This window comes from Manis pentadactyla, chromosome 8 (genome assembly GCF_030020395.1).
Source record: "Manis pentadactyla isolate mManPen7 chromosome 8, mManPen7.hap1, whole genome shotgun sequence".
Classification (NCBI taxonomy): domain Eukaryota; kingdom Metazoa; phylum Chordata; class Mammalia; order Pholidota; family Manidae; genus Manis; species Manis pentadactyla.
The window spans coordinates 127112517-127139616 of record NC_080026.1 but is presented as its reverse complement, the minus strand read 5'-3'; the positions used below and the strand labels follow the sequence as shown (position 1 = coordinate 127139616).

The window sequence follows — 27100 nt, the reverse complement described above, 5'->3', positions numbered from 1 at the left end:
TTTTACAGATGAGGAAACTGAGGCAGAACAGGTTGGGTAATTTGCACAGGATCACAGACACAGTAAAGGGCAAAGCCAGGATTTGAACCTAGGCAGCCTGAGGTCGGGGTCTGCCCGCTTGACCTTCATGCCACACTGAAATGTCCTATGGGCCTCCTCTGTGGATGTTGTCATGGTAACACAAACCTGACTTTGAATCAGAGTCATGGTTTCAACATCAAATCACTTCGAAAGAAAAATGGTCAGAGGATAAATGAGAAACACGAAGTATGATAGGAGTGGCAGAGCCCATGGAATGGGGCAAAGGATGTTGAGAGCTGGGCTTTGGGGATTCTTAGTTTGGGTTGTGCCATATAACTGAGGGTTCTTGAGTGAGAAATGTAATGACTCCAAGTTCACTCAGTTTTCTGTTAAAAAAGCAATAATAATAATACCTTCCTTGTAAGGTTATTTGAGAGGATTAAATGGAATAATGCACACCAAGTGTATGGCATGTATTTTGCTGGCTTAAAACTCAGAGGCCTCTGCTTTCTTTTGACCAAGCTTTTGGCACTAGAAAACACCAACACAAAGACAAAAGTTAAGAGGCTCAGCAAAGAGGCCTGGGCTCCCTGCCCTGCCCTGGGCCTTCCTCATCAGCCTCCTGTCCCACCGCACGTGGGCTCTTGGCTCCTTCTTACCCAAAAGGCATGTGGGTTCCCTAAGCACATTACCTTCCTGCCTTTGTCCTCACAAATATCCCAAGTGCCCCCATGCCCAGCCTGATGTGCACACAGCATACCTGTGAGTTATGGGTGAGATGCCCACGCAGATGGCCCCCTAAGGGAAGTTGATGTGCCCCCAGCAAAAGCCCACATTCATGTTTGGATTCAAACCGGTACTGTCTGGATTCTCCGAAGGCTGAGAGGGAGCATGCAGTGCACCTTTCGTGGCCGCCTGGGGTACCATCTGACAGGGGCACCAGGCTCTCCGAGACCCAGAGGAGCTGGACACCCAAGTTTTTCAGGCCTTGTTTTTGGCATGTGTTCTCTTGAAGGTCACACCATGCACAACCCTCCGGGACCTCTCCTTCAGCCTTCTACTGCCCCAGACCCTGTCTTCAGGTCTGGGTAATGACCCTGTCCCTGGGCAAGGGACTCCTTGCCCAATACCCTTGTACTTAAAACCACCTCCATTTGCTTAACCAAAACACAATTTTAGTGAGTGCTTTAAGTTATTTTTCAAGCTGTTTGTCAAAGGGCATTTCTGACTGACTTTATAATCTGTGTCCACACCTATCATATCTGCAGTGTTGTGATGCTTGGGGTTGTTTGGTTTCTCTTATTTGACCATGTTCCTCATTTTTATCTCCTTATGAACATTTTGAGGCCCTTTCAGCCAATGTGTCTATAAAACCTCTTTATGAGATTTAGTGTCACAAATGCGGCCATCTTATTTGAGTGCCATCTCAGCCTCCTGCCCTGAAGTTGCCAACACTTTTAAAAGGACATAAATTACCTAGGCCCTTCCTGCTAAACCAGGGTTGAAAGCTTTTTCTGTAAAATGCCAAAGAGTCAATTTTTTAGACTTTGTGGGTCAACTGGTCTCTGTCTCAAATATTCAATTCTGCCATTTTAGCGAGAAAGCAGCTATACACAACATGTAAATGAATGACTGTGGCTGTGTTCCCATAAAGCCTTATTTATAGACACTAACATTTTAATTTTCTATAATTCTCATATATCATGAGAGAGTATTCTTCTTTTGAATTTTAAGAAAACCATTCAAGAATGTGAAAAACATTCTTAGTTGGAAGGCTGCACAAAAACAGGGGGCCTACATTCACCAATCCCTGCCCTAAACCACAAGTTCATCCGAGGAGATGATGCTAACCAGGGTCTAGTCATAAGTGATTTATTATGTAAGTAATTTGGGTCAAGTGGGTGCCCTGTGAGGGTTCCCTTTGGAGGATCTGGGAAACAAAACTTCTGTGCTCCCAGAGCACTGAGAACATAGCTCAAACCCACCATCCAAAAGGTGAGTGTTTTGGAGCTCAGATCAACCAGGAGAAAGCCTGCAATTGCTTGAGAGAAAAGGTAGAAACAAAGGCCTGGAAGAGGCTTTTCATACAGTGCATTAAAGTTAAAATCTAATTTAGATGAAAATGGATGCATAGAAATTAAATGTGCGTGTGAGGCTTTCGTTGTTAAATTGTGTACTCTGTAACGATAGCTTTACCAAATTTATTCCCTTGGCTTGAAAATAAAGATGCTTTTTGAAATTTGATTTTGTTATTTCACAAATTGTTTTAGCTTTGTGAATAGTGCAAACTCCATTTCTGATCTGCCTCAAACAAAAATAGAGCATTAAAGTGTTTAAGATTCAATCAAAGGCTTGCTGTGAGGGGTGCAATATTAAAATAACAGAAAAATCAATTCAATTTTTATTTTGAACATGATTTGTCACAAATAGCATTCTAATAGATAACACTGATTATATGGTAGCAGATGTAATTTATATATACCGAGCTCTACGCCTTTGTCAGAGTCATCATTAAGGAATTTGACACGTATGCAGGAGAACAATAAATGTCATCTGAAATATATACCAGTTAGATACAAATGGGACGCTCAAATGAGTGATGCCGGCACACGCTATACTTATAAGTAATAATATGCAGTCTGAAGTAGCTTGCGTTTTCAAACAAGAACTCTTTTTATGTTGTCTTTTAAAATATCTCATATTTCTGAAGGTCAGGAATAAGTGGCACTATTAGCATTAAAAGCTAGTAAAAGAAAAAGTAATTTGTTGTGCATTTAACATAACGTTTTATGAAATAGCTTTGTAAAGTATTCATTATTTTTCCCCTATGGAGGTTGAGAAGACAAGATGAAGACCCCTGGTTCTTAACAGAGGGCTTTGTATCACACCTTTGTTACCACTAACATCTTGATTCAGTGAGACCTTTGTGGAATTATGTGGTTTGTGCCTGGGCAGGTAAATGCTAAGAAATGAAGCTGTCTACCCAGCTGTGGTCTCGGCTGGCTCCACAGCAGGGAGCTGTCCAGGTCCGGGGTTTGGGCCTCGTCGGTAGTGCCATTTGGTACAGGGATGACAGCATGACACCGGAGACAAGTACAAGGCTTGTCAGAGACCAAAGATGGAGGGTTCTGGTGTGACAGACACAGGTCCCCAAGACAAAGAGGAGGGAGGCTCTTTATGCGTCTCAGGAACAGTGGCAGGTAAATCAAGATTTGAATCCAAATGCAGATGTGGGACCATCTTGGGGTCATAGAAACCCACCCAGTCACCTTTCACCGGTGACGCCTTCTGTCAGCCGCAGGTTCTAAACTCCAAAATACTATAAACCTCTCTCTCTCTCTTCTTTTTCTCTTAAATTTGGATAAAAATTAAAACTACAAAAAAATAACATTGACAAACACCACAAAGATGAACCTACTGTCATATTTGCTTCAAATCCAATTGTAACCCCAAATACATGGCATTACTGATAAAGGATTCTACATATCCATGTTTTGATATTTTGTGCCCCAGATGCAGTGGGTAGTAGTATTTTGTGACTAAAAATGTACATAAATGGTCTGTTGTATCCTGACACTTGCTTTTGTCCTCAACAGGAGTTTTGGGGGCTCTACCCATGTGGATACATATGGACTCTAGTACATTCTTTTCCATCTTCCAAGTTATATTTTGGACAATCTGACGGGTGCAATGTCATGTTGCTGCTTTCATCCACTCTCCCAGTGAAGGTGAATCTCAAGCATTTATTATTCAGGTTCCCTCTGTTCCCTGCCTGCTCAGCCCCCTTTGTCCATCGTTCTATGGGGCTGTCCTTTTCTTTAAGGATTCTGAATACTAATCCTTAGTTGCATTCACTTCAAATACCTTTCGGTAAGGCTGCGGTTGTCTGTAATCTTGGTCATTTTCTCTCTGTTACTCTTAAAGAATAAACCATTCTGCCTGCCCTTCCTGCTTCACTTATTGGATATTTATCTGTGCCACGCATTGTGCTAAGCATTTTGCATAGTTGATCTTTAATCATCGCAGCCACCCATGCAGGAGGAGCAGAAGTAGACAGAGACGAAGCTGGGATTCAAGGCCGGTTCTGCCTTCCTGCGGAGCCCCACATCACACTCAGAGAAGTGGTAAGTGTAAAAGATGAGAAAGACAGTGCCATCTCCTTTTTAGAAGGAAACAGACATACATAGTAGTTCTCAGCTCTGTCTGTCATCTCCTGGGGAGCTTTAAAAAGTACCTGTGTTGGGCCCCACCCCAGAAATTGATTGGTTTGGGGTATGGCTTGGACATGAGGTTTCTTTTAAAGCCCCCTTTATATGCAGCCAGGGCTGAGAACCTGCTGTATAATTTGTAGTAGGACTAAGATCTAGGAACTCTAGTAGGTCTCAGACATGGACCTATTTCACAGCACCAGGTCCGGATTTTATATGCTGTAATAGGGCTTCAAGAAAAAGAAGTCAGAAAATACAGAGAGAAAAGGAGAATGAAAGGAAAATACCAAGGTGTGCAAAAATGCCAACTCATAATACTCAGTTATGAGATATGAGCACCCCTATCCTGGGAAGGGAGGGCCCCTTCTGCCCTCCTCTTCGGCCCCAGGGATGAATCACCTGCAGTGTGATCCCCAGCACTAGCCCCCGTGATCACGGCACCATTCATGGAATCCTAAATGAAGCCATTTCTGGATGCTAAGCATTGAGCAGTGAACACCCCATTCTCCGTCCAAGTGGCACACCCTACACCATCATGCCCCAGACCCTGAAAGCGGCACCCTGTCCCTGTCACCAGCCTGTTTACTCACAGGGGCCGCAGGAACAGGAGTGCAGGTTGGCAGGGCTCTGGGAGGCCGTGCATGGGCAGAAGGTCAGGCTGGAAGGGCCTCGCACTGCACAGCCCCATCTGCTCTGCCTGGGGTGGCACTGAGCCCCCAAGATCTGGGCACAGACTCTGCCTGCTCATTGGCCTTGAATGGAGACCATGCAGGCCAATATGTGGCTCAGGAAGGAAATCGGGAAACCTGGGCCTGGCCGCCCCACCTGGCCTTGACTCATTGTGAGTTCAGGTGGCGAGAGCCCTCTGGGCATCCCCCAGGATTATGGTGTCTACAGAAACGTCTATGCAGGCACGGGGCCCAGCCTGGCCAGGCATAGGCTCTGGGAAAGGCTGCCCTGAGCCCACTGACTGACCTCCCATTTCCTACCAGGGAAAGGGATAAACAGGAAAATATTTGCAGTTAACAAAATATTCCAATTTTCTTAATTTTAAAGAGCTCTTTAGATTAAAAATTATATCAAGAAGATGCCTAGAATTACCAAACAATTTGGACAATCACAGAGAAAGAAATACAAAGACCATTAAACACTGAAAAGATGTTTACCTCAGTCATAATGAAACAAATGCAAATTACAGTTAAAGGAAAAGCACTTTTACCTACCAAACTGGCAAAAGGTTAGACAGTTCACCGTGCTGGTGAAGGTGTGAAGCGCTCTCCTGTTAGAATGAATCAGAATTCATTGACGTGAAGTGAATGTCAGTTCCTGAAATTAACTATATTTGGCTTTTTTTGGCCTACAAGAGTGGCAGTTTTGTATGATTCAACCTGCTGTGTTGTCAGTTGGAATAAAAATGGGTATGTTTGTGACTAGGGGCAATTTGGCAACCCTGATCAAAATAAACATTCATGTATACATATTTAATTGTATAATGTAAAAATGTCATAATAGGATACTAGGCGCCTGAATATTCATAATAGGAATGTCTGGGGAAACATGTCCAATAGCAGAGACAGCCACACCACATTGATCCCTCAGTGGAATTTATGAAGTTGAATGAAGAACGAAGAAGCTCCTTATGGACCATTAGAGAATCACACCCACTTATTGATAATACAAAAAGCAAGGTGAGAATGGTGTGTGTTACATGCTACCGCTTGTTTGAAAAAAAGGGGTGAGGTGGGGTGGGGGTATGTGAGCTGGGCATGCTGAATATTCCTGGAAAGGACTCTAGTTGTCTCTGGCAGAAGAAACCAAGATACTGAGGGAGTGAGGCTGCAAGGAGATTTACCCTGTGTGAGGATACATTTCTGCATCACTTAAATTTCATCCCATGTACATGCATTAACTTTTTTATTAAGCCCCTCTTCCTCCATGGCACAGGCAGATTTTAACCCAATTGATAATTACTCCGTCTGACTCATGCCATAGTCTGCTCTGACACGGTGTCTGCTTCCTATGCGGCGATGTGGAAAGCGGGTGGGCAACTCATGGAAGTAATGACAACTTTATCAAATGAGACAGAACTTCATTGTCTAAGGAAATGAAATACATCAGAACAGCTCACACAAAGTGCCCTGAAGGAGAGAGATGGTGGGAGAGGTGGACCAGTGGGGATTTCAGGCATTGCTTCTGGCCAAACTTGGCTGTAGTCCCAAAAATCATTTCTGAAATGTGACCCCAAAACATGGAGAATGTCAAACTAACACTTCATGTCAAACTGAGGGTATTAAAAAGTTTATTAGCAGAAAGATTCAAGAGGGTGCTGCATTTTTAACAAGGGTAAAGAGATTGTAAAACATCTTCTTGGACAGTATCACTGCTACAAAAATTATACCTGTGGAGGAAAACATTTTCTGTATGAGGCTCGTTTGCTTGTGGAAATGTGACCTCAGATGAATGAAGAGCATTTGCCAACCCCCTGGAATTCAGGTCTCTTTGACTGAAAGGTTCAACGACACCAGGCAGGGCCAGGTGATTCTTACTAAGCAAAAGCATGCAAAGCACATCCTCCCCTCCCATGGCTTCTTAATGAGCTGAGAGTGAATCACCCTGTCAGACCAAGGATTTTCCAAACCAAGGGGGGCTCTGAGGGGCTGCAGCTTTGGGCCTGGCCATGAATTCTAAGCACCCTGGGTGCCCCGCCTGCCCAGAGGGGACCTTCCCTATAGAGTTAAGATCATGGAGGGTTCTTTATACACTGCTTCTGGCAGCCACTTTGGAAAATAGTCCAGCATTTCCTCTGAAGATCAAACAGAGACTTATCACATGACCTAGCAATTCCCCTTCTAGGCATATACCCAAGAGAAATGAAAAATATGTCCACACAGAGACTTGAATACAAGTGTTCATGGAAGCATTTTTCATCATAGCCCAAGGTGGAAACAACCCGAATGTCCATCAACTGGTAAATGGACAAATAAAATGTGGTCCATCTATATAATAGAATATTATTTAGCAGTAAAAAGGAAAGAAGTGTTAACACGTGCTACAACATGGATGGAACTTGAGAACATTATGCCAGGTGGAAGAAGCCAGGCACAAAGGACATGACGTTGTATGATTCCATTTGTGTGAAATGTCCAGAGTAGGAAAATCTACAGAGACAGAAAGAAGATTAGTGGTCACTTAGGGCGGAGGACAGGGATAGTGGGATTGTGGGTGATGGCTACTGGGCGTGGGGTTTCTTTCTGGGATGATGAAATGTTCTGAAATTGATTGTGATGACGGTTGCACAGCTCTTTGATACACTAAGTCACTGAAGCGTACACTTTAAGTGGGTGAATTGTATGGCATGGGAATATATCAATAAGGATGTTTAAGAGGAAGAAGATCACCGAGGGTCATCACTCCTGACAGGGTGGAGCCTGGTCAGGTTGGAGCAACCACCTCGCTGCGAGACGCCGGGCACTGCGACTTCCTCCTTCCCTTGGGGTGTCTTTGGCTAAAGGAGGGTAGTCCACCGAGCCAGCCTTCCCTCAGGGCTTGGCTTCAGGATGCAGCTTCCTTGAAGAGGGAGCCCTAATGTGGGGTGGGGACTGTAGTGTGTGAGCTGCACTGTGCTTGAAAACAGTAGCTCCCCTCCACCCCCACCACGTGATGTGGAATACAGACTTTTCCACAGTGTATTCCACTGACTCTTACTGACTCTTTCGTGCCACATCCAGCTGTGTGACCTGGATGGGCACAGTGGAAAGAGGACTGGATTGGACATCAGAAGACTGGGTCCAACTCCATGTTGTGCTCCACACTTGTGCTCTTGATTATACAAAGTAATAGCCCAGCCACTGTGACATCTAATCCCTCTTCCAACAATGTGCCAAGGAATTGAGAATATTATTGTTTACAGCCAGCCCAGTTAGGTAATACAGCTGTGCAAGTTCTTGGTGTATTTTTGAAAACATTTTGAAGTTCAATAATCTTCCCTCGAGCTTGCTTATGTGGCCTTAGACAAGTCACCTGACTTTCCCTATCTCGCTGTCCTCATCCTAAAATGAGAGCAGTTGAGAGTCTAACTTTCTGTCAGTCTAACATCCCGTTATTTTCTGATGATCTTCTTTTAAGGTGGCTTTCTTTCTTCCAATGCTTTGAACACATATGCCCTCTCCAACTCCAGCCAAGTAAGATTTTGTTCCCTCAGAATGAGAAGAGCTTGCCATTAGGAGCTAGATCTCAGCATAGTCTATACCCTTCTCATGCCAGTCTCCAAATAAACCAGTTTATATGAATAACTGTGCCCCACCTGAAATTAACTCAGCACTTTCCTGAAAGTACTGCTAGGTGTCTTCTTTAGCGTTGGAGATAAAAGCCTCATATTTGCCTGCTTCTTGAATCTATGCCTTACAATTAATGCTTTGCTCCTGTCAAGTTGAATTTGGCTTAAGGAAAATGCTGTTTGATCTTTCAAAGTAAATCAGATGGATAGATGGAGAGCTGAGATGAATAGTTGGGTGGATGAATGGATGGATGCACAGATGGCCAGAAGGGTGAGGAGACAGATCTCCAGATGGATGGATGGGTGGGTAAGTGGATAGGTAAGTGGTTAAGTGGATGGGCAGAAAGAAATGGATGAGTGGATGGGTCAGTGGATACATGAATGAGCAGGTGGGTGACTGGATGCATGTATAAATGCATAGGTGGATTGATAGGTAAACACAGATAATAAAATTCAAATGGAATAAAAGGTACATACTCAATCCCATCTTCACCACTTTGTACTGTGATTTGGGAAGCCCCCAGTTTGGGTCGGAGAAGATTTATCACATGGTTGTTCCAAAGGAACTTAACCTTCTGGATTTTTCCAACATTGAGGTCCACATCAATATCAAGCACATGATTTGCATGTGGTTGGAGGGATCCTCTGAAAACAGACACAAAATGCTCTATCAGCTGGATATATGAATATATAAGATGATAACAATCTATTGTCTTTTTAAACAATGGCTACTGTTGTTGGTTTTCTACAAATACCTTGAATGACTTCATATACATCAGGGGCTGCTGAAATATTAACGTATTTGTGATGAACACACCTTTAAAAAGTATTGGACTCTAGATTTCCATTGTCTTGGTTTGTCCCCAGAGGGAAGTAAAATATTTGGGGTGGCATATTAACCCTATAAGTTCACTGCAGGGCTAATTAATGCAATGTCTTATATTTAAAGATGAATGTAGTTCAACAGAGGCCATTTGTTAACATCTCATATGTAGCATAGGAATTTGTCAAAGAATTTAATTTCCAATGAAAATTATTATGTAGAAGTTAGTGCAAAAAACAACATATAATTTTACAGCACAGTTATGCATTCATCCCATACATATTTACCAAGCACCTCATGTGCCCAGCAACAGCTAAATGAAGATGCAGACAAGAAGCTGGCCTCCACCTTCATGTGTATTATATGTGGGGGGTGGAGTGTGTGTGTTGGAGGGGAAGGACTTGCTGTATAAATGCTCCTTGCCAAAGGAGAATTTGATAATTCATAAAACTAAGTCAGAAAGCAATGACGGACATTCCAAAAGGAGTTAGCACACATCTCACTTTAAATAGTGAGTTTCTCCTCTCTGGGTTCACTCTTCTCTTATGTAAAATGGGGACATTGAACAAGATGCTAAGACTTCCTTCCAGCTCTGACATTCTAGGATTCAATGGTTCTGTATAAGAGATGGCTAGATTTATAAAGCAGTTTATACCCAATCTTTTAGGAAAAGCTATTATGGAAAGTATGACCATTTCCCTTTGCTATCAAACTCACTTGAAAATTTCATATTGTTTTGAGTTTCCATTACTTCCATACAAAGCAATCCTGATGTACCCACTCACTTTCTTTTTTCCAGCCAGTGTAACCGATACCCTGTATCTCCAACCTGTCCAAAGACATACAATCAGTTAAATTAGCTCATCTTGTTGGAAAAAATAAAATGACCCCATTGAAGCATTCTTGCTCCGAGCTCTAAATCTCCTATGGGTGTGAAGTAAGGGGAACGTGACTAATGGTTTCCTTCAATGAAGTTGGGGTCCCAGGAATTTGGGTTCTAGGTTGGGGTAAGGGACACAGCAGGAAGTAAATATTATCGTTCAGCACAATCCCTAGTTGATACAAGTCATGTGCCCTGATAGATGAAGGCGGTGGTTACTGAACCTTTGTGCCTGTGGTACACATTGCTACACCAGAAAGGCCACAGAGAGTGGGAAATATCTGTGGCTCCAACCTCCAACATTTGCATAAGTTACCTAATGCTCTCTTCTCGGTTTTTGGTATTTTTGCATGCAATGGACTATTCTCAATAGATGAAACAACCCAGATGAAATTTAAATCCCCTTTTATCAGACACCATCTACCTGCCCTTCACCCCAGGTTCTTCCTTGATAACCAGTTTGGCCTCTATATGCTTAATCAGGTCCAATGGTTCTCGCTCAGTGGGGATTTTGCACCCCTGGGGATATTTAGCAATGTCTGGACACATTTTTGATTGTCACAACACAGGGGTGAGCAGTATGCTACTGGCATCTAGTAGGTAGAGCCCGAGGGTCTGCTAAAGTTCCTGCAATGCACAGGGCAGCCCCCACAACAAGAAATTATATGGTTGAGAAACCCTCATCTAGAGCTTTCTCTGAGTATTTACACATACATATATATGCATTTAAGAGAATATCTAGGTTTTTCTCCTCCCATAAGTTATTCCCTATTTTTTCCACACATCCCCACCCTAGATGGATTTACCCCCTTCTCTGTTCTGTCCTGTGTTCTAGAAGGTCCCCCTACCCCATATTTGCTGCTGGCTTTCCGTCGGTTTCAGCCAGTAAGAGGCTTGGGCAGGAGGTCAGAAGGTAGGAGGAGAGAAGTGGCGGTAGGTTCTCTCCTACTCCCTCTTTGCTTAAGTGCCAGGTGTCTGGTCGTAACTCTCGCCACCTTGGATAGTGGGCCATTCGGGGAGCCCTGCAACCCCCTGACTCTGGGGGCCTCAGCATCCCTTGCTTGTTCCTTTCAGCCTGCCCGCACCTCTCAGAGGAGGCCCTTCGATGAAGCCTCTTCATCTGAACCACTTGAATGTGTTCTCTTTCCTGTTGGGATCCTGGCTGAGGCATGACGTATTGTGTGTTCTTTTGCCATTTGCCTTTTCACTGAATATGCCATGGAGGTTTTCTATCCTCAGTACACAGAGCCACCTCCTTCTTTTTAATGGTTACATACAGTACTTGGTTGTCCACCAATAGGTGGACACTAGGGATTTTTCTGCACCACAAGCTTTTGGCGTTAAAAATAGTGCTGCAGCGAACACCCTTAAGTAGGCATCCTTATGCACACATGTCAGCTACCTTCTGAGTGGAATGGCTGGGTTAAAGGAATATGTATCTAAGGCTTGTGGTTATTGCCAAACTGCTATCTTTCAGGATAGGATTTAAAACTGCCTTGAAAAATAACTGCTCTGTTATTCAGCCACAATGTATTATTGCTGACAACAAATGAATCTTGATGATTTTACTCTCTTGTACTTTTTCAATGAGAAGCCAGGCAAAACAACAACACAGATGTGGTGTGTGTGTGTGTGTGTGCACATGCAACTATGTGTAGGGTGACTAGTATGATATATAATCACAGGAGTGACTTCTTGACTTACAATGACCTTGCCCTACTTTGCCCTCTTCTTAATGGATCCAACCTTTCTGCCACAGGGGTGGGTGGACATGTGACCCAGCCTGGGCCAGTCATTGTACTTAACTCCACTGGTCAGGATTATTGGTTGAAAGGGTGAACATGAGACCCAAGACAAATGGCATTCTTTGGTCCTTCTACTGGAGCTTAGGCTGGTTGGAGTTGAGTTTCTGTCTATTGCTACCAAGGACTAATTAGGCTGGCCCACCTTTGAAAATTATTTGCAAGAACTTTTAAGTGAGTAAGATGGAAACTTACGAGTAAAGTTACCACTATCTCCTGTGTCCAGGAAAAAGGTTTGTCCCACCGCACTGGTATTGCCCTGAAATTGGTCAGCATAGTGCCCCATTTTGGGGCATCCTTCAGCTGGACAAGGGAAACAGCTACTCTAGTGAAAAAATGTAATTTGTTTGTTAGCAGTAGGCCTCAGATTCACTCATGCACTCAATCAAGCAATTCATCTTCCCACCCATCCTCCTAGCTATCTATCCATGAACCCATCCATTCTCAGTTCATCCTCCCATCTGCCTACCTATCCAGCTAGCCATCCCCCCTTCTCCTACCAATCCACTGATCTATGCATGCTTCCATCTACTATCCATCCTCAAAATTGGGCCCAGAACTGCAGTGTATCCCAAGAAGTACCTGGAAAAGTTGGAGTATAGCTGGGAAGACAAGTCATATCCAGGAAACAGTAATATTAAAATATGGAAGGGAGATGCAAAACATCTCTTGGAAGGAGTAAATGGGACAGATCACAAGTTATGTCAAAAGATCAGAGGAAGAGAACATCTGTGACCATCTTTGCTTTCATGTGAATTACATAATCCATCCCTATTTGAAGCTCCCCAAAGGTAGCTCATTAATCGGGTCCCTTCAGAATTAGACCAGCACCTTATGCCACAGCCCCACTGGCCCTCTATTCTTTGCCCTCACCACATCCATCTTGCATGGTATGCAGAGCTTTGGAAAGCACAAGACGAATGCTGGAGGCTGGGCGTGGTATCATCCACACCCTGACAATAGCTGGCACGACCACAGCCTCACAGTGAATGCTTGCAGACCTTGCGGATGGAATATCATGTCCTGACCTGAGTTCAACCCCAAAATGTCAAGGTCAAAATCCGTTCTGAAGGGAAAACGTGTGAGTATAAACATGTTTTTATTCTTACTTTTGAGAAAAAACTATCTTGAAACTTCAAAGTTTTGTAACCCCTGATGCAATAATTACTACAAGCAAAACATTCAGCCCATTCAAGTTCGTTGTTGGGGAACAATATCACCTCATAGATTACTTAGGGGAAATGGTAGTTTTACAATGAAGACATCGGGCAGATTTTTAACTTTAAAACCAAGTCGTCAAACTATATGTCATCAAATAATGATGCCTCTGGTTGTGACACACTGAGAAGAACTTAGTAGCACCCAGTGAATCACAAAGAAATAATCGAACAAGGTCAGACTGTGGTATATTCTACCTAACACCTTGTCTGGAATCCTTACAACTGACAATGGCTGCAGGACCAAGAGGAAACAGGGAACTATTCCAGATTAAAGGGAGCTTAAGAGACAAGACAATAAATGCAATTTAAGAAAAAGATGGTAGAGAAGGAGTGGGGGAGAAAGGGAGGAAGAAAGAAAGGAGAAAGATGCAACTTTAGAGGACATTATGTATATATATATGGAGAAGTGTGAATACAGACTTTATATCAGAAAATCTTAGTGTATCAATGTTCAAGCTCCTGAATGTTGTCCTACAGGAGAATGGTCTTGCTCTGGGAGATGAATGCTGAAGTACTTATGAGCAAAGTGTTGTAATGTCTTGGATTTGCTTTCACATCATGTAGAAAAAATTATACATATGCACACGTATGAAGTGTGAACAACTAGTGCTTGTAGGTGACAGGCATATGAGTATTTACTGTATTCTTCTTCCGACTTCTGTGTAGGTTGGGAATTTTCCATAGTGAAAAGTTGGGGATCTAGGGAGGGCCCTGCACAGTCAGGTCTGTGCTGTCCCCCTCCAATGTACCCTGTTGAAGAAGAAGGCTCTGTGAGGCTCGGAATTCCCGGTGCCTCCTGTTAGTCATGGGGCCACAGCTCTGTTCTGTCCCAAGCCACAGGGTCAGCCACCACCACCACCAGGGCCACCACCAGCATCTTCCCAGGGCCCCGGTGTGACCTACCTCCTGAAACTCTTGGTAGGAGGCACACGGGTAGCCCAGGAAGCCGTCGGGGTTGAGGATACTGCTTGAGTAATACTTGTAGCTTCTCAGGTGATTGCAGGCCACAAAGTCCCGGGTTCCTGGGGAAACAAAGGCCACAGAGGCTCCCAGGAAGCTTTTCCGTTTGGAAGCATGAACCATTCTGACTAAGGGAGGAATCATCTCTGTATTTCACAGGTGGGTGTTGGCACCCCAGAGAGCCTTGGTCACAATTCAAATTTCCCATTATTGGTTTTGACATACTTTGGGGCAAGCAAGACATCTAGGGCAAACAGGTAATTTAGTGGTGCAATCAGCTGGAATGGCTTTCCATACCCGTCCGTACCACTGTGTCCATTCCCTGAGGAGGCCCTACGCAGGGCTAGACAAGTGTTGTGGAGTGACAAGTTCTAATAAGCACATTTGTCCAATCCTACAGGGACCAGGCATGTGACAGAAATGAATGAGGAGGCAGGGGGCCTTGAGGTAGGGAGTGACACACACACACACACGCATGCACATGCACACGCACACGTACACACTGGGAAGGAGAGAGGGTGGCAATATCTTTTAAAAGGGATTCTATGCCATCCAGACAGCTGTTGCACATTAGAAGCCTAGATTACTTGCTCTGATTTTTTATGAGAAGCCGGCATCTTGACTTCTACATGAAAATATTAACATGCTTAAATGATAGTAATACATTCTTACTTTTAAGACAAACACTGTGAAGGCTAATCGCATGCTCTTGTGGGTTGCCTTCTGCCTGTGGGCCGCAGCTGGAGCCCCTCAGGCCACACTGGACAGGCCTTTTGCATGAAGCAAGCTTTTCTGTGCCTGGGGTCTCAGGCTGTGAAATTCCTCCTCCTTACTATTCTAGGCACAAGGTAAAAGCAGTGGAGAACAAGGTCCCATAGCCTCTGGCCACTCTTTCACTGCATTTGATTTGCCATCTTTTTCTTTAAATTAAAAAGTTCTCTTGTTTAGAATATTGTTTTCTCACTTCTCCAGCTACTTTAAAACTTCCATGTGGCCATCTGCAGTGACCTGGGACGTACCTGGGGACCCCTTCTGGGGGCTAATGGGCTTTTGCCACCACCCCTGGAGAAAGGAACATTCCCCTTTGTGCCCAGGGATTAGCTCTCCATGGCTCCCAGCTCGGCTGCGCCCCGGAGCCCAGCCACTTTCTGCAGCTGATTCTGCGTGCCCCGCACCAAAGCTCATTATTGGACAACAGAACCTGTTTTGAATTTAATTGTTTCTTTCATCCAAAATTGCTGCCCAGGGATCCCATAACAGAGAAGCGAGGGGATTTCACTGTTCCTCCATGCCCAGCGTGGGGGTGACTAGGAGCTCCACACAATAGAAACACAGTCCTCTTTAATTAAATCTGGTCTCCTTTCTATTATGTGTGCCCTGCTCGCCGCTTCTGGGAGGGAGCAGCCCTGATTGTGACAGCCAGGTCTTCCCTGGAGTTACCTGGGGCCCATGGGGAGGAGGTCAGAAGCTTCCTGTACTGTTGGTAGACGTTGGCAGCAGCTTGATCAGCTCTGCTCTTTAACATCAGCACATAGAATATTAAAATGCCACTGAAGGCCGCGCAGCTCACTGAAGTGTGGATTGTACTGAGGCTAGGCCCTGATTAGGGTACTGGCAGATCTGGGATGTCCATGACATAGTCCCTGGCCTCTGGGAACTCCCAGCTCAGAAAAATTAATACTAAAATGAAATGATCTGACTGACAGCCTCCATTTTCAGGGAGGAGAGTGAAGACTGGTCTCAGGGTAGGGGTGACAGTAACAGCCAAAGGCCAGAGCAAGAGCAGCTAATGGAGATGGGGTTTAGGTCACCTAAATATCTGGGGTACTTTCCTCCCAGATAAACGGAAGCCCGCACAAGGCTCATCCCCCAGACCCTCAGGCCTCCCGCTCCAAGCACATGATCCCCAGATGCATAGAGCACAGCTTCCTTTGCCTTCTCAGCTCAATTCCCTTCCTGAGTCCTCGCACCTGATAACAGCAAATGGCAAGAAAGCCAAAGCCGTTCAAATCTTGGCTGTGCCCTACGGTGCTTCAAGGAGCCGGTGCTGAAGGAAGGATGGCGCCAAAGCCTGAGCTGCCTGTGTGCCAGTGTGTCCATCCAGCTCACGGCTCAGCATCCCGCTACAGGGCGGTGGCTGGTCCCTGCTGTGGGCTCAGGGCTTTGCAGCCAGAAATTGGGCTTAAATCTAGGGTCGCCTTAGACAAGTTTAATAACTTCGCTGACTTACTTTCCTCATCTATAAAACAGGGCTACTCAGAGTAACTGTCTCATGACACTGTTGTGAAAATGCCTGGCACAGAGTAGGCACTCTGAAAGAGGTGGCAGGGTCAGCATCACGAAGGCCAGACCACATGTGCTGCTTTCTCCCCAGGTGCAGCAGCGGCTGTTGCTTGTCTCATTTACATACCTTCCCAAAGTCCGTTTATATCAACGATGGTTGAAAGGATATTTTTCTGACATCCAGGCATTTGCTTTCCTCCATTTGGATAGAAATCCAGATGACCCACCTTTTGGCTCATTCCAAAACCTGAAACATTGGAAGCACAGGTGAGCAGGGAGGTATGTGGATGACCCAAAAGTTGGGTCATGGCCACAGAGTGTTCAACTCTTTCCAACAGGAGGGAGAACCTTCTTAGCAATTCCCCTCTGCACAGCCACCCTGCCTCTGGCTCTGTGGAAAGTTCTCAGAGATGAGCCCTTGGCAAGACAAAAAGAGAGGAGAGAGCAGAACTGAACTGCTGAGGGAAAGGTGGGCTCTGGGGGCACACATACATGTGTATTTGTATGTGTGTGTGTGTCTGTCTGTCCTTAAGGAGGCCCTGAACCATATGCCTTGACACCATTATGCCCCAGTAGACATATAGCAGGACTGGTGCAATTTTAATTACTTTATTCATTTAAAAATTTGGATTTAATATAAATTTTACATTGAAAACATAAAAATATATTTTTAATTATATAAATATAATCAAATTAGATTACAAACATAATTTATGTGGTCTCAATATAACATCATGACCACATAAATTATGTTGTTATATTGAGAACCATAGCCTAGCGGCCAGGAGGTTTGGCTTTTGGAGCACACAGACCTGTTAATCACATTCTTGTTCTACTTACAGACTCCATGATCTTGGGCCTTAGTTGAGCCTCAGTTTACTTAGCTATGAAATGGTAATAATAACAATATCCAGTTTTTAGGGTTGTTACAATAATTAATGAGCTAATGTGCACAATATGTCCAATGCAGCACCTGGTAAACACTCAATAAATGGTATATTATCATCATCATCGTTGTCACAAAACATACCCTTTATTGGCACATTTCATGAGTAGTTGGTTATATGAGGAAATATTGAAGAAAGAATATTGAACATTGAAAAATATCCTTTTGACCATCTATAAGGGGATATATTTTAATTGCCAACAAAACAAACTAACAAAGCTTTGAGAAAAGAAGTAAGAAAAATAATCAAAAATTAATTTTACATTTTGCAAGTATAGGTCAAACATGAATGATCAATACATCTGCCCCTCTGGATAGTGGCAGACTAGGGAAGGATGCAGGGTTTGAAGACTGAGTGATAGCCTTCCATGGGCTATCCAGGAGGTTTTTGTCCTCCTGGGGCTGCAAGATGATACCACTGGCACTGTAAAGGGTGTTTATTTGACGCTGATCGGTGTCCAAGCTATTCCTGAGGTTAACCATTTTGAATACCACCTCTGCAGTATGTGTGTTTTGTGCTGGGGGGAGGGAAGGAGGTTGGGGATGACCCCTGGAGACCTGCTCTCATCAGTTATAGCTGGTCACCAAGAGCGGAGGGTGCGGAGTGAGGAACTCACCTAGGAAAGGGATTATGGGAGCAGAGTCTGTGTGAATCACATCCACAAACATGGCATCAGATGGGTCCAGCCGAACCAACTCAGGTGTGCCCTGGAAGCACGGCTCCGCCGGATCCAGTCCTGAAAGGGGGGAGGTGGACGGTGAGGCCACACTCTAAGGCAAAACAGGATCCGAACTCTGGGCCCACAGAAGCCATGGGGATTCCTGGGCAAAGGCCCCAAGGCCCCAGAAGGTTTAGGGAATTGGGTCTGCAGCTTCTGGTCCTCTGGGAGAAGGAGGCTGGGACAGAAAGGCTGGAAGTGTGGTCATTGTCTGTCAAAGCACACCTAGAAGTCCCCAGGTGTGGCCTCCTGCAGCCCCTGGGTGGCACCTTTGTCACCTCATCTCCCTTGTGCCTTTTCCCTCTCACAGCTGTTGCTACCTGGCCACTGCTCTCCGAGACTGCAAGCTCCCTGGCCTCGCCCAGCAACTCCCAGTCCCCGAGCCCCACACTGTCTATTCCTCTGTGTCTCTGCTTATGCTGTCCCCAGCCTGCTGCTCGGTTCCCCAGTCCCCTCTGATCTAAATCCTTCCCCTTCAGGACCTGACTCAAGCACTCCTTCCTCAGGGAAAATTTAGCCTCTCCTTCCTCAGCTCATGCCAACCACATTGTATAAGATTATTTTGCATTTATTAATTCTGCTTTGAATTTTATGTACCTCCTTAGTTGTCTGTCTCCTGAGGCATGGGCTGTGCCCAGTTCAGCCTCAAAGACAGATGGAGGGTGGAAAGAGCATGACACACGGGACTCAGCGACCTATATGCTAGCCCGGGTTCTGCTCAAGGTCAAGTGCCTGTCCTCGCTGAGCTCCAGTTTCCCCATCCAGAAAGTGGGAATAACACCCGCCTCTCTTATAGGGTTATTCTGAGAACCCCGTGAGGAGACAGGAGAAAGGACTGCAAACTGAAAAATTCTATGTAAACATGAACTCTAATCCCTTATCCTTCACTCAGTGTCTAGCACGGTACCCTGAGCAAAGGAGACATTCATTAAATGTTAAATTGAACTATTTGCCGAAGTTCCATACTGATTTGTCTGTGCAAAATAGTTGTCTTTGTCTGTCTTGTGTGTATTCATTTTACAGTGATTCATTCACTCATTCATTATTTACTGAGCACCTCCTATGTAGCAGGTCTCAGCTAGCTACTCTCATTTTCTGCCTTTGTCTGGCACAGCATAAATATTTGTGTGACAAATTATTATTTTTTAATCAGTTATTTATTTTATTTGCTATGCTCTAGCACCACTAACCCTGAAGTCATGGATTTAATGTACTGGTTATATTTACCTTTAAAAAATATAAATGTATTTTTATTTACAGTCATGCATTTTCTACTACAAATGAAAATACATGGATGATTGATTTTTTTTTTGCTTCTAGTCTAGGCACCAGCTAAACTCAGTTCGCAAAGGACCAGTAGGGGCGCCCTTGGCCGTGGGAGGTGCACGTGTCGGTTTCCGGCGCCCGCACCGCGACTGCCGCGCTCCGAGTGCCCGCGCCCGGATACCTGTGATCCTGCCCACGCGGCCCCCCAGCCTCCTGCCCGCCTCGCCGGCCGCGTGCGCGCCCAGGCTGTGGCCGATGAGGTGCACGTCCTCGGGGCGGTAGCCCAGCACGGTCTGCAGAGGGATGGCGCGTCAGGGTCACAGGCTGGAGTGGGGGCGCAGCGGCTCGAGCAGCGGGGATGGGCCGCCCCCGCCCAGCCCCCCGCCCCAGGACGCCGCGGCGGAAAGCGCCACCTGACCCCGGGAACCGCCGCAGTTGGCGAGTCCCCTGGGCCGGCTCGTGCGCGGGGCAACAGTGCTGACCAGCGGCCACCGCGTCAACTGCAGGCCGCCTCGGCGCGGACTGTACGAGCGCGCTGCCTGCTCCCACGCACACCCCGCTGCCGCACAACCTCCCCGCGTCCCTGGCAGGGGTTGGGCCTGTCTGGGAAAGGGTGGGTGATGGGCAGGGTCCCAGGATTCTCCAGATTGGACCCTTCCAGAGGCTATAAAGGCCCTTCCCTCCTAGACGATCTGAAAATGAAGGCTTATCCTCTGAACTGATGACTGCTGGGCAGCCCAGCCTGCTCTCGAATTCCCTCAAAAGACTGCAAGGAAGGCTTATTTCAAAAGGGGAAACTGAGGCTCAAAGAGGTTAACTAGTTTGCTCCAGCTCCTACAACTAAAGATCATCAGGACAATCCTGGAGGGCCGAAGGTTGCAGGTTTCTTTGGGAAAGGCCATTATTGGGCTTCCAGGCTTCCAGGCCTTGCCCCCTCCTCTGTCATGGGTACCCAGGCTGCCTCTGGGTGCAAGGCAGCGCCTCCCTGCCCCCTCTGTGCCACGTCCCCCCAGGATGTAGCCCTGGCAGGGTTTTACCGACAGCCCTTGGATTAAGACAGCTATCTCTGCTCCCACGACCCGAATGTTTTGGACAGCTTGGGTGTATTCTGTCCGGGCTCCATGTTGCCAATCCACACAGATGCAGTTCACCTCCTCCACTTGAAACATTTTCTGGGGAAGAAAAACAAAAGGGAGAAACCGATTTGTTAACAGCCAGAAGTTGCACACTCCAGAGATAGAAATTTGTATGCATCAAGCACCTAGTTTGTGTCAGAGTTTTAATATTCCTCACTCTTGTCCCAATCCTCACCACATCACTATGAATTCAGTATGCTTAGTCCCATTTAACAGATGTAGAAACTGAGGCCTGGAATGGATTAAGTGACTTGTCTATGGTCTCACAGATGATTACTGACACAGTCAGACCAAAAAGCTCACTTAGTAGGTCAGGGGTTAGCAAACTATTATCCAAGGGCCAAGCCCACCTGCTTCTATAAATAAAGTTTTATTAGAATACCGCCAAGCCCATGTTTACGTATTGTCTATCTCTGTTTAAGAGCTGCAACAGAGTTGAGTTGAAATCATATAACTCAAATTAAGCACAAACGCTGAAATATTTATTAGCTGATCCTTTACAAGAAAAGTTTGCTGACCCCTGCACTAGATAGCTAAAGCCACAGGGGTGCTGCTTTTATGTTCCCAACAATGCTTTGGTGGGAGATAAAAGGTATTAAGGAACAAGTTTAATAAGATAACATTTAGACTGAGGTAGACAGTCTAAGACAACTCTTTGGACACATGCCTCTTTATATCCAGTGGTGTGACCACAGTCTGCTGCCCAAACACAGATACTGGTCCCCGGAGAGGAAAAACTAAACTTTCAGGAAAGACACACCATATTTTTTGTTCATTTCTGTGTTGACCTGGGTTTGAGGTAGGGAGGCCAGAGCATCGTGGTGGACTGCCCTCCCATCTCCAGGTCTACACGGCCTCCTCTGGGACCCAGGGGGCACGTATGAACACCCCAAACCCAGTGCAGACTAAACCCCTAAGAACTGTGCCCATGTTACCTCCTAAAGGCTAAACCTGTAGACACATGGGATTGTAGTGTCTTATGGACAGAGACCTGGCTTTGCATTCTACCTCTGGATGCAACTTTGGGCAAGTATAGAACTTGTTTATGCCTTAATTTCCTCATCTATAAAATGAGAACAATAACTCATAGCATCGCTGGGAGGGTTAAATGGAAAAAAGACTGTGAAATGATTAGCCCCTTGTCAGGCTTATAGAAAATGCTCGGGAAATGGATGTTATGAATATAATTTATTACATGGTAACGTTAGCACTGTTCCACCCAATACTGTTGCCAACAGCCATATGTGGCCACCAGCCAAATGAGCTAAAATTAAATAGAATTTAAAATTCAGTAATTTGGTCACATTAGCTACATTTCAAGTGCTCAATAAGCACAGGGGAGCTAGTGGCTCCTGATTTGGACAGTGGGAATCCAGAACATTTCCATCATCACAGAACATTCTATTGGATAGCAGTGCTTTAGAGGATAAAGTTTGTTTATATGTCACACTGGGGTTTTATTAGAGACAAATTCCAGGTAATTTGCTATAGTGTCCACTCCTGCAACTTTTTGATTAGACTTTGGGTCTCTCCAGCTTCAGGAGGAGATGGTTCACTAGGAGTTAGTGGGTTGGGGGAATTTCACCATGATGCCCCTGAGAACCCAGGTTTTCCTTGGTGGTTTTAGGAAGGACCCTTCTCTCCCTGGAGGATTCCTTTCCCAGTCTCAGGGGCACTGGGGCTGCAGTGTTTGAATCTGTGTTCTGGGCACTGGTCTCACCAGGGAGTGGCCAGGTGAGGAGTGTGGGCCCCTACCTTGCACATGTCGGACAGCCAGCTCTCCTCGCCCTTGTCTATGAAGCCGTGGATGATGAAGCGCGTCTTGCGGTCCATTTGGAAGTTGGAAGCGTCGACAGTGGCCAGGTCAGTGGGAGTGATCAGCTGGTTTCATTAAAGAAGATGAATTTGAATGTTGGCTTTTTTAGGCCACTAACCTGTTAGAGGCAATTTCAGTAAGACTGAGGCACAGGTTCAACTCTCATGCAATTGGAATTCAACTGCAGGCTAGACCAGGCATATTCCTGTCCTGTGATTCGAGGATAGAATTCAGAGGTCCGAGTTCATGCATGGACTGTCCACTTTCGTTAACCCGACTGACATCTAGCATTTCTGTTTATGCAATTAGGCAACAATCCTCTGTAGTCTTAACAATACTCTGTTACCAATAGAAGTCACAGGTATTTTCATGTCATGTTACAGTTGTTGTAGATATCTTAAAAATGATTCATACTCACTGCTATTTTAAATTATAGTAGTTATTAAACCAACTGCTAGGTCTTGTTATTTATGCGATAATTAAAGCTATACATATATTACTATATTACATATTTATATTTTTTAATGTTCTGTTAACTGTTTGCCAGTAGAATCAGTTTCCTTTGTATTTTATTTTATGCATTTAAAAAAGTCCTGGGAAGGAGCCCGTAGGCCTCCCCCGATGGCTGAGGAGGCCCCTGGCCCAGAGAAGATGAAGAGCTGCCGGGCTAGAAACACCAGGCCTGAGGGGAGATTCAACTTAATGGAGCTGTGAGGGGCAGCTCAAGTTTGTAAGTTTTAAGAACAGACTCCTAAATGCCCTGTTCAGGCCCCTTTCCACCTACCCCATGGGCAGGATTCCTGAAGAAGGATCACAAAGTAAAAGCAGTACGATGACCACATCCAAGCCGACTCTCAGGGCCCTGAGTGGGGAGTTTGTCTCCCAGCTCAGAATCCCACAGCGGGTGACCTAGGGGGCCTGTGGACAGACACCTGGCTCTCTAAACTCTGCCACGTGTCAGAGCTGTGAGCTGCCTGGATTCTGCGAGTTCTCCCCGTCACGGTGAGGCATCCCAAGTAAGCCGGTCCTGCTTCTACCGGGCAGTCCTTCTGGGAACTCAGTATTGCTCTGAGGGTCCCACCCTTTCTCTTTTGTGGTTAAAAGCCCCCTGTCCTGCACCTGTCTTCTTGGAAGGATTTACATTCCCTGCCTACCCCAGGGGAGCTTCTCTCCTTCCAATGCTGGGAACAGGAAGAAGACAGACCCTCCTGGGGATACACCAATCCTGGGGTTCTGCATAAAAACTGCTCATCCCTGCTTCCTCTCAGGAACAGGATTGCAATGCTGGGAAGCCCCTGAAGTTCTATACACGAGAGTGTGTGAATGTCTAAGTCTAAGGGACCTTTGTCTATTCTACAACATAAACATTTTCACAGTGTAAGGTATCCATAGATTTCATCAGACGCTTTTAGGGCTTTATGATCCCGAAGCTCAGATGGCCCTGGGTCTAACATTGGTGAGGGAGTATAACCCAGAAAATTCCAAAGCAGTGTATTTTTCCTTGAACAGCCATGTGAAGGCCTCCATGTAGGCTCCCAAACCCACCCACCACGGTCATTCCGCGCCTGCTCTTACTTGAAAGTTGTTGGGATTCTCGTTTGTGTACAGAAGAAAGTGGGTGTCAATGTCTTTGGGAGCCCAGGGAAATAACTTCAAAGGACGCTGAAGGATCCCAGCCCATGGTTTTTCATCAGAAAAGCAGCCAAGGGGCCTGTAGCAGATCTCCTTTCCTGGGCAGGAAGAGCAACAGACAGGGTACTTGTGAAGCTCTGAGAAGGAGCAGAGCATCTCAGCCACAAGGGGCCCTGCAGGGTGCAGCCTAGACATTGCTGGTCTTTATTTTTGCTGCTCAGCTTTGCCCACACTGTGTGATGCTGAGAATTGCCTGGTGAAGGTGTGTATCACATATATACATTCTCAGGCCCTTCCCTCAGAGATTCTGATTCATTGGGTTTGGGGTGGAGCCCTGGGAACTGCATGTTTAATCCTAATCATCAGGCCATTTGGGAATTGCTGAGAATTCCTAGGAACCTTCTGCCTTAAAGGTACTTCTTCCACATGGTCTTTTACATATATTCATATAGCATCAAATAGTTATCAAGTGTCTACAAATTCTATAGCACAGATGCTTCCTGACTCATCTGGATGTCTCCATACCTCCAGCACAGGCCATGCACACAGTTGGCATTTATGGGTATTTGTCCAACTCACAGGTCTTCATGCCATCCTTTTACACACTTATTTTCTCCAACTTTTCTCTGCCACTTCTGATTTTCCCTGTTGTTCTTTGAAAAATAAATTTCTTAAGAACAGGATTGATTTATTTTGCATCATACTGTATATAGTAGAGGCTCAATACATGCAACTGATGACTCACATAACCACATCTAAGTCTGAGGTCCTTTGTCTAGTCTACAACATAAACATTTTCACAAGAAATGGCCACTGAGGGTGCTAATCAAATCCAGAGAATTATGGTGAGTCTTCTCTCCTCTCTCTGGCTTCCTTAAATCCTAAACTGATGGTGCCAAAGGCTAGTCATTCATTAAAAACTGGTAATAGTTAATATATGTTTACTACATGCCAGATATCATGCTAATATTTCACCAGCATCATCCCATTTAAGCCTGAGTAAGGAATTAGTATTACCTCCATTTTATAGATGAGGAAACCGAGGAACAGTAAGACAAAGTAGGCTCCTTAAGGTCACAGCCAGTGACAGAGGTTTGAACCTGAGAAGTTTATTGGGAATAAAGCTAGCCACTGAGGAGGCATGGAGACAAATCCAGCAAAGCTCTGCCCTGAAAAAGAGGAGCTCTTGCAGGGAGGGAAGAGCCCTGGAGGAGGGGCTGCTGGCAGCCAGAGCAATGCCTGCTTCTAGTGGTAAATAAATGCAGGGGCTTCAAGCCAGGTTCAGGCAGCTGGGCTGTTAGGTGGTTGGTGGGGAACACCAGAGGGTGTTGGGCTGGTGGGCGGAGCATGGCACTGAGTTCTGGGGTGTTTGGGGGAGCCAGTGCAGGTGGCCCTGAGGAAGGAGAGCTGGCAGAGTCAGGGGTCTGGGGTGGGGCAGTGCGGGGGACCCTGAGCCTGGAGAGGTAATGGGCATTCTAACCTCAGAGGACAGTGGAAATTAAGGCAAACGTGGGAAGATGAGGTAGGGGATGGTGTCCGAGCCTGGTTTGGGACAAGTGAGTTTGAGGCATAGTGGGAGGCCCCCGTGGAGCTGCCTGGACCTCGGGAGGATGGGCAGCCAAAGGCTGGGCGAAGGGAAGCCCAGAGGAAGAGAAAGATGAGGACACCATTTGCGAGTGACCTCTGGGAGATGCCTTGCCTGGGGCAGGAGGAGATAGTAGACCAGCCCAGGAGGCCAAGAAGGGTCAGGCGGCCTGAGCAGCAGCCGGACCCACCCCAGCCCCTGCTGTTGGGAGCTGGGTCTTGCTCCATGGCCAGGATGGAAAGGAAGGCCAAGAATGGGCTGGGGACGAGTCTAGAAGATGAGAGGGAGGGGCCGAGATGCAGAAGAAAACCCCAGCACGGGCCTGGGCAGACCACGTCAGCTCTTGGAGAAGGTGTGCTCTGTGGGGTGTGGGGGGCCAGGCCAGGTAGGGAGGGCTTCTGACTGATGGGAGGAGATGGGGAAGAAAGGGAAAGGGGCTCCTGAGTGCACCTGTAAGGAGGTGAGGGGTGGGAAGTGAGCAGGCTGCGGGCTCCAGGGGCTTTGGTGGCAAGAGAGGTCATTTCCAGTTTAGGACAGGTAGGCCTGGGATCTGGATCTGGTATCTGACAGAAGCTAGAGCAAGACAGATTGGAGCTGGGGAGGGAGAGATGGTAACTGTGAGGGGAGGGAGAGGGGGCCATGGGCAGGAGGGCAGGCTCACCTGGCACCAGGGTTCTCGGGGGGACACATCCATGTGCCCTTAGTTGGCAGATGGGCACTTGTCCACTCGAGGGACTGAGGATGCTGCAGGCTGCCAGGAGTGCCCTCCCCTCCAGCTGCCGCAGCCGCCTGCCTGCCACCTGCCACCTGCCTCATGCCTCACCGCCACCAGGGCCTTAGCGGGAGGAAAGGGACCCAGCCCAGGGGTTACCGGGAGCATGCTGCCTTCGGTCTTCCCCAGAGCCAGCCCTCCCTGAATGCTGACGATCGTTGTTTTTCTTGAAATAATGATAATGCATTAATCACCGTGGTGATAGTGGTGCTGCTGTCCCTAGATCCCTAGCTGCTTCCCCCAAAAGCCAGCCCACACACAGTCGCCTTCTCCCCGAAGGGATGGTGGGAGCATCCTCACCTCTGACTGTGGCCAGCAGGAGAAGGCTGATGGTCCACGTGGGCAGCATCTGTGGGGATGAAAACACAGACACGCAGACACCCAGTGTGCGCAGGTATGAGGCTGGTAGCAGACCCCGGAAAGGGCAGGGGGCCCCTGGCGCACACGGGACGGGGAGTGAAGCAGCAGCCCAGGCCCTGGGCCCCAGGGGCCTCTCCCTTGAGGCAGGGGCCCTGAGGCTGCGGCCTCCTCACACAGAGGGCACCAGGCAGCACCGCTCCAGGACCCAGACTCGGGGTGTTCCCACTACAGTGGCTCCCACCCTTCTGGGCCACCTCCCTCGGGCAGCCCCAGCCCCACCAAGCTCCCTGCCCACGTAGGGGCTGTGACTTACCATGTGGCACCAGAGATTCCACTCACTGCCCAGTAGGTTGGCCACAGCCTTTTATAACCAGGCTTTATCCTTTGGACTCCTT

The 27100-nt window shown here is 46.5% G+C and overlaps 1 protein-coding gene across 1 annotated transcript; it reads right to left on the bottom strand.

Moving 5' to 3' along the window:
• Positions 1 to 6491: 6491 nt before the first annotated feature.
• LOC118919226 (pancreatic lipase-related protein 2-like) lies at positions 6492 to 27078 on the bottom strand. Its single transcript, XM_036898977.2, has 13 exons — positions 27019 to 27078; positions 26646 to 26694; positions 23932 to 24086; positions 22296 to 22421; positions 20442 to 20576; positions 19586 to 19697; positions 18037 to 18156; positions 16601 to 16720; positions 14134 to 14252; positions 12206 to 12335; positions 10046 to 10157; positions 8983 to 9150; positions 6492 to 6627 (listed from the first exon to the last, which is right to left on the bottom strand). Exons 1-13 carry the CDS (start codon positions 27019 to 27021, stop codon positions 6564 to 6566), a joined length of 1413 nt encoding a protein of 470 aa, XP_036754872.2. The 5' UTR covers positions 27022 to 27078; the 3' UTR covers positions 6492 to 6563.
• Between the last annotated feature and the right edge of the window lie 22 nt (positions 27079 to 27100).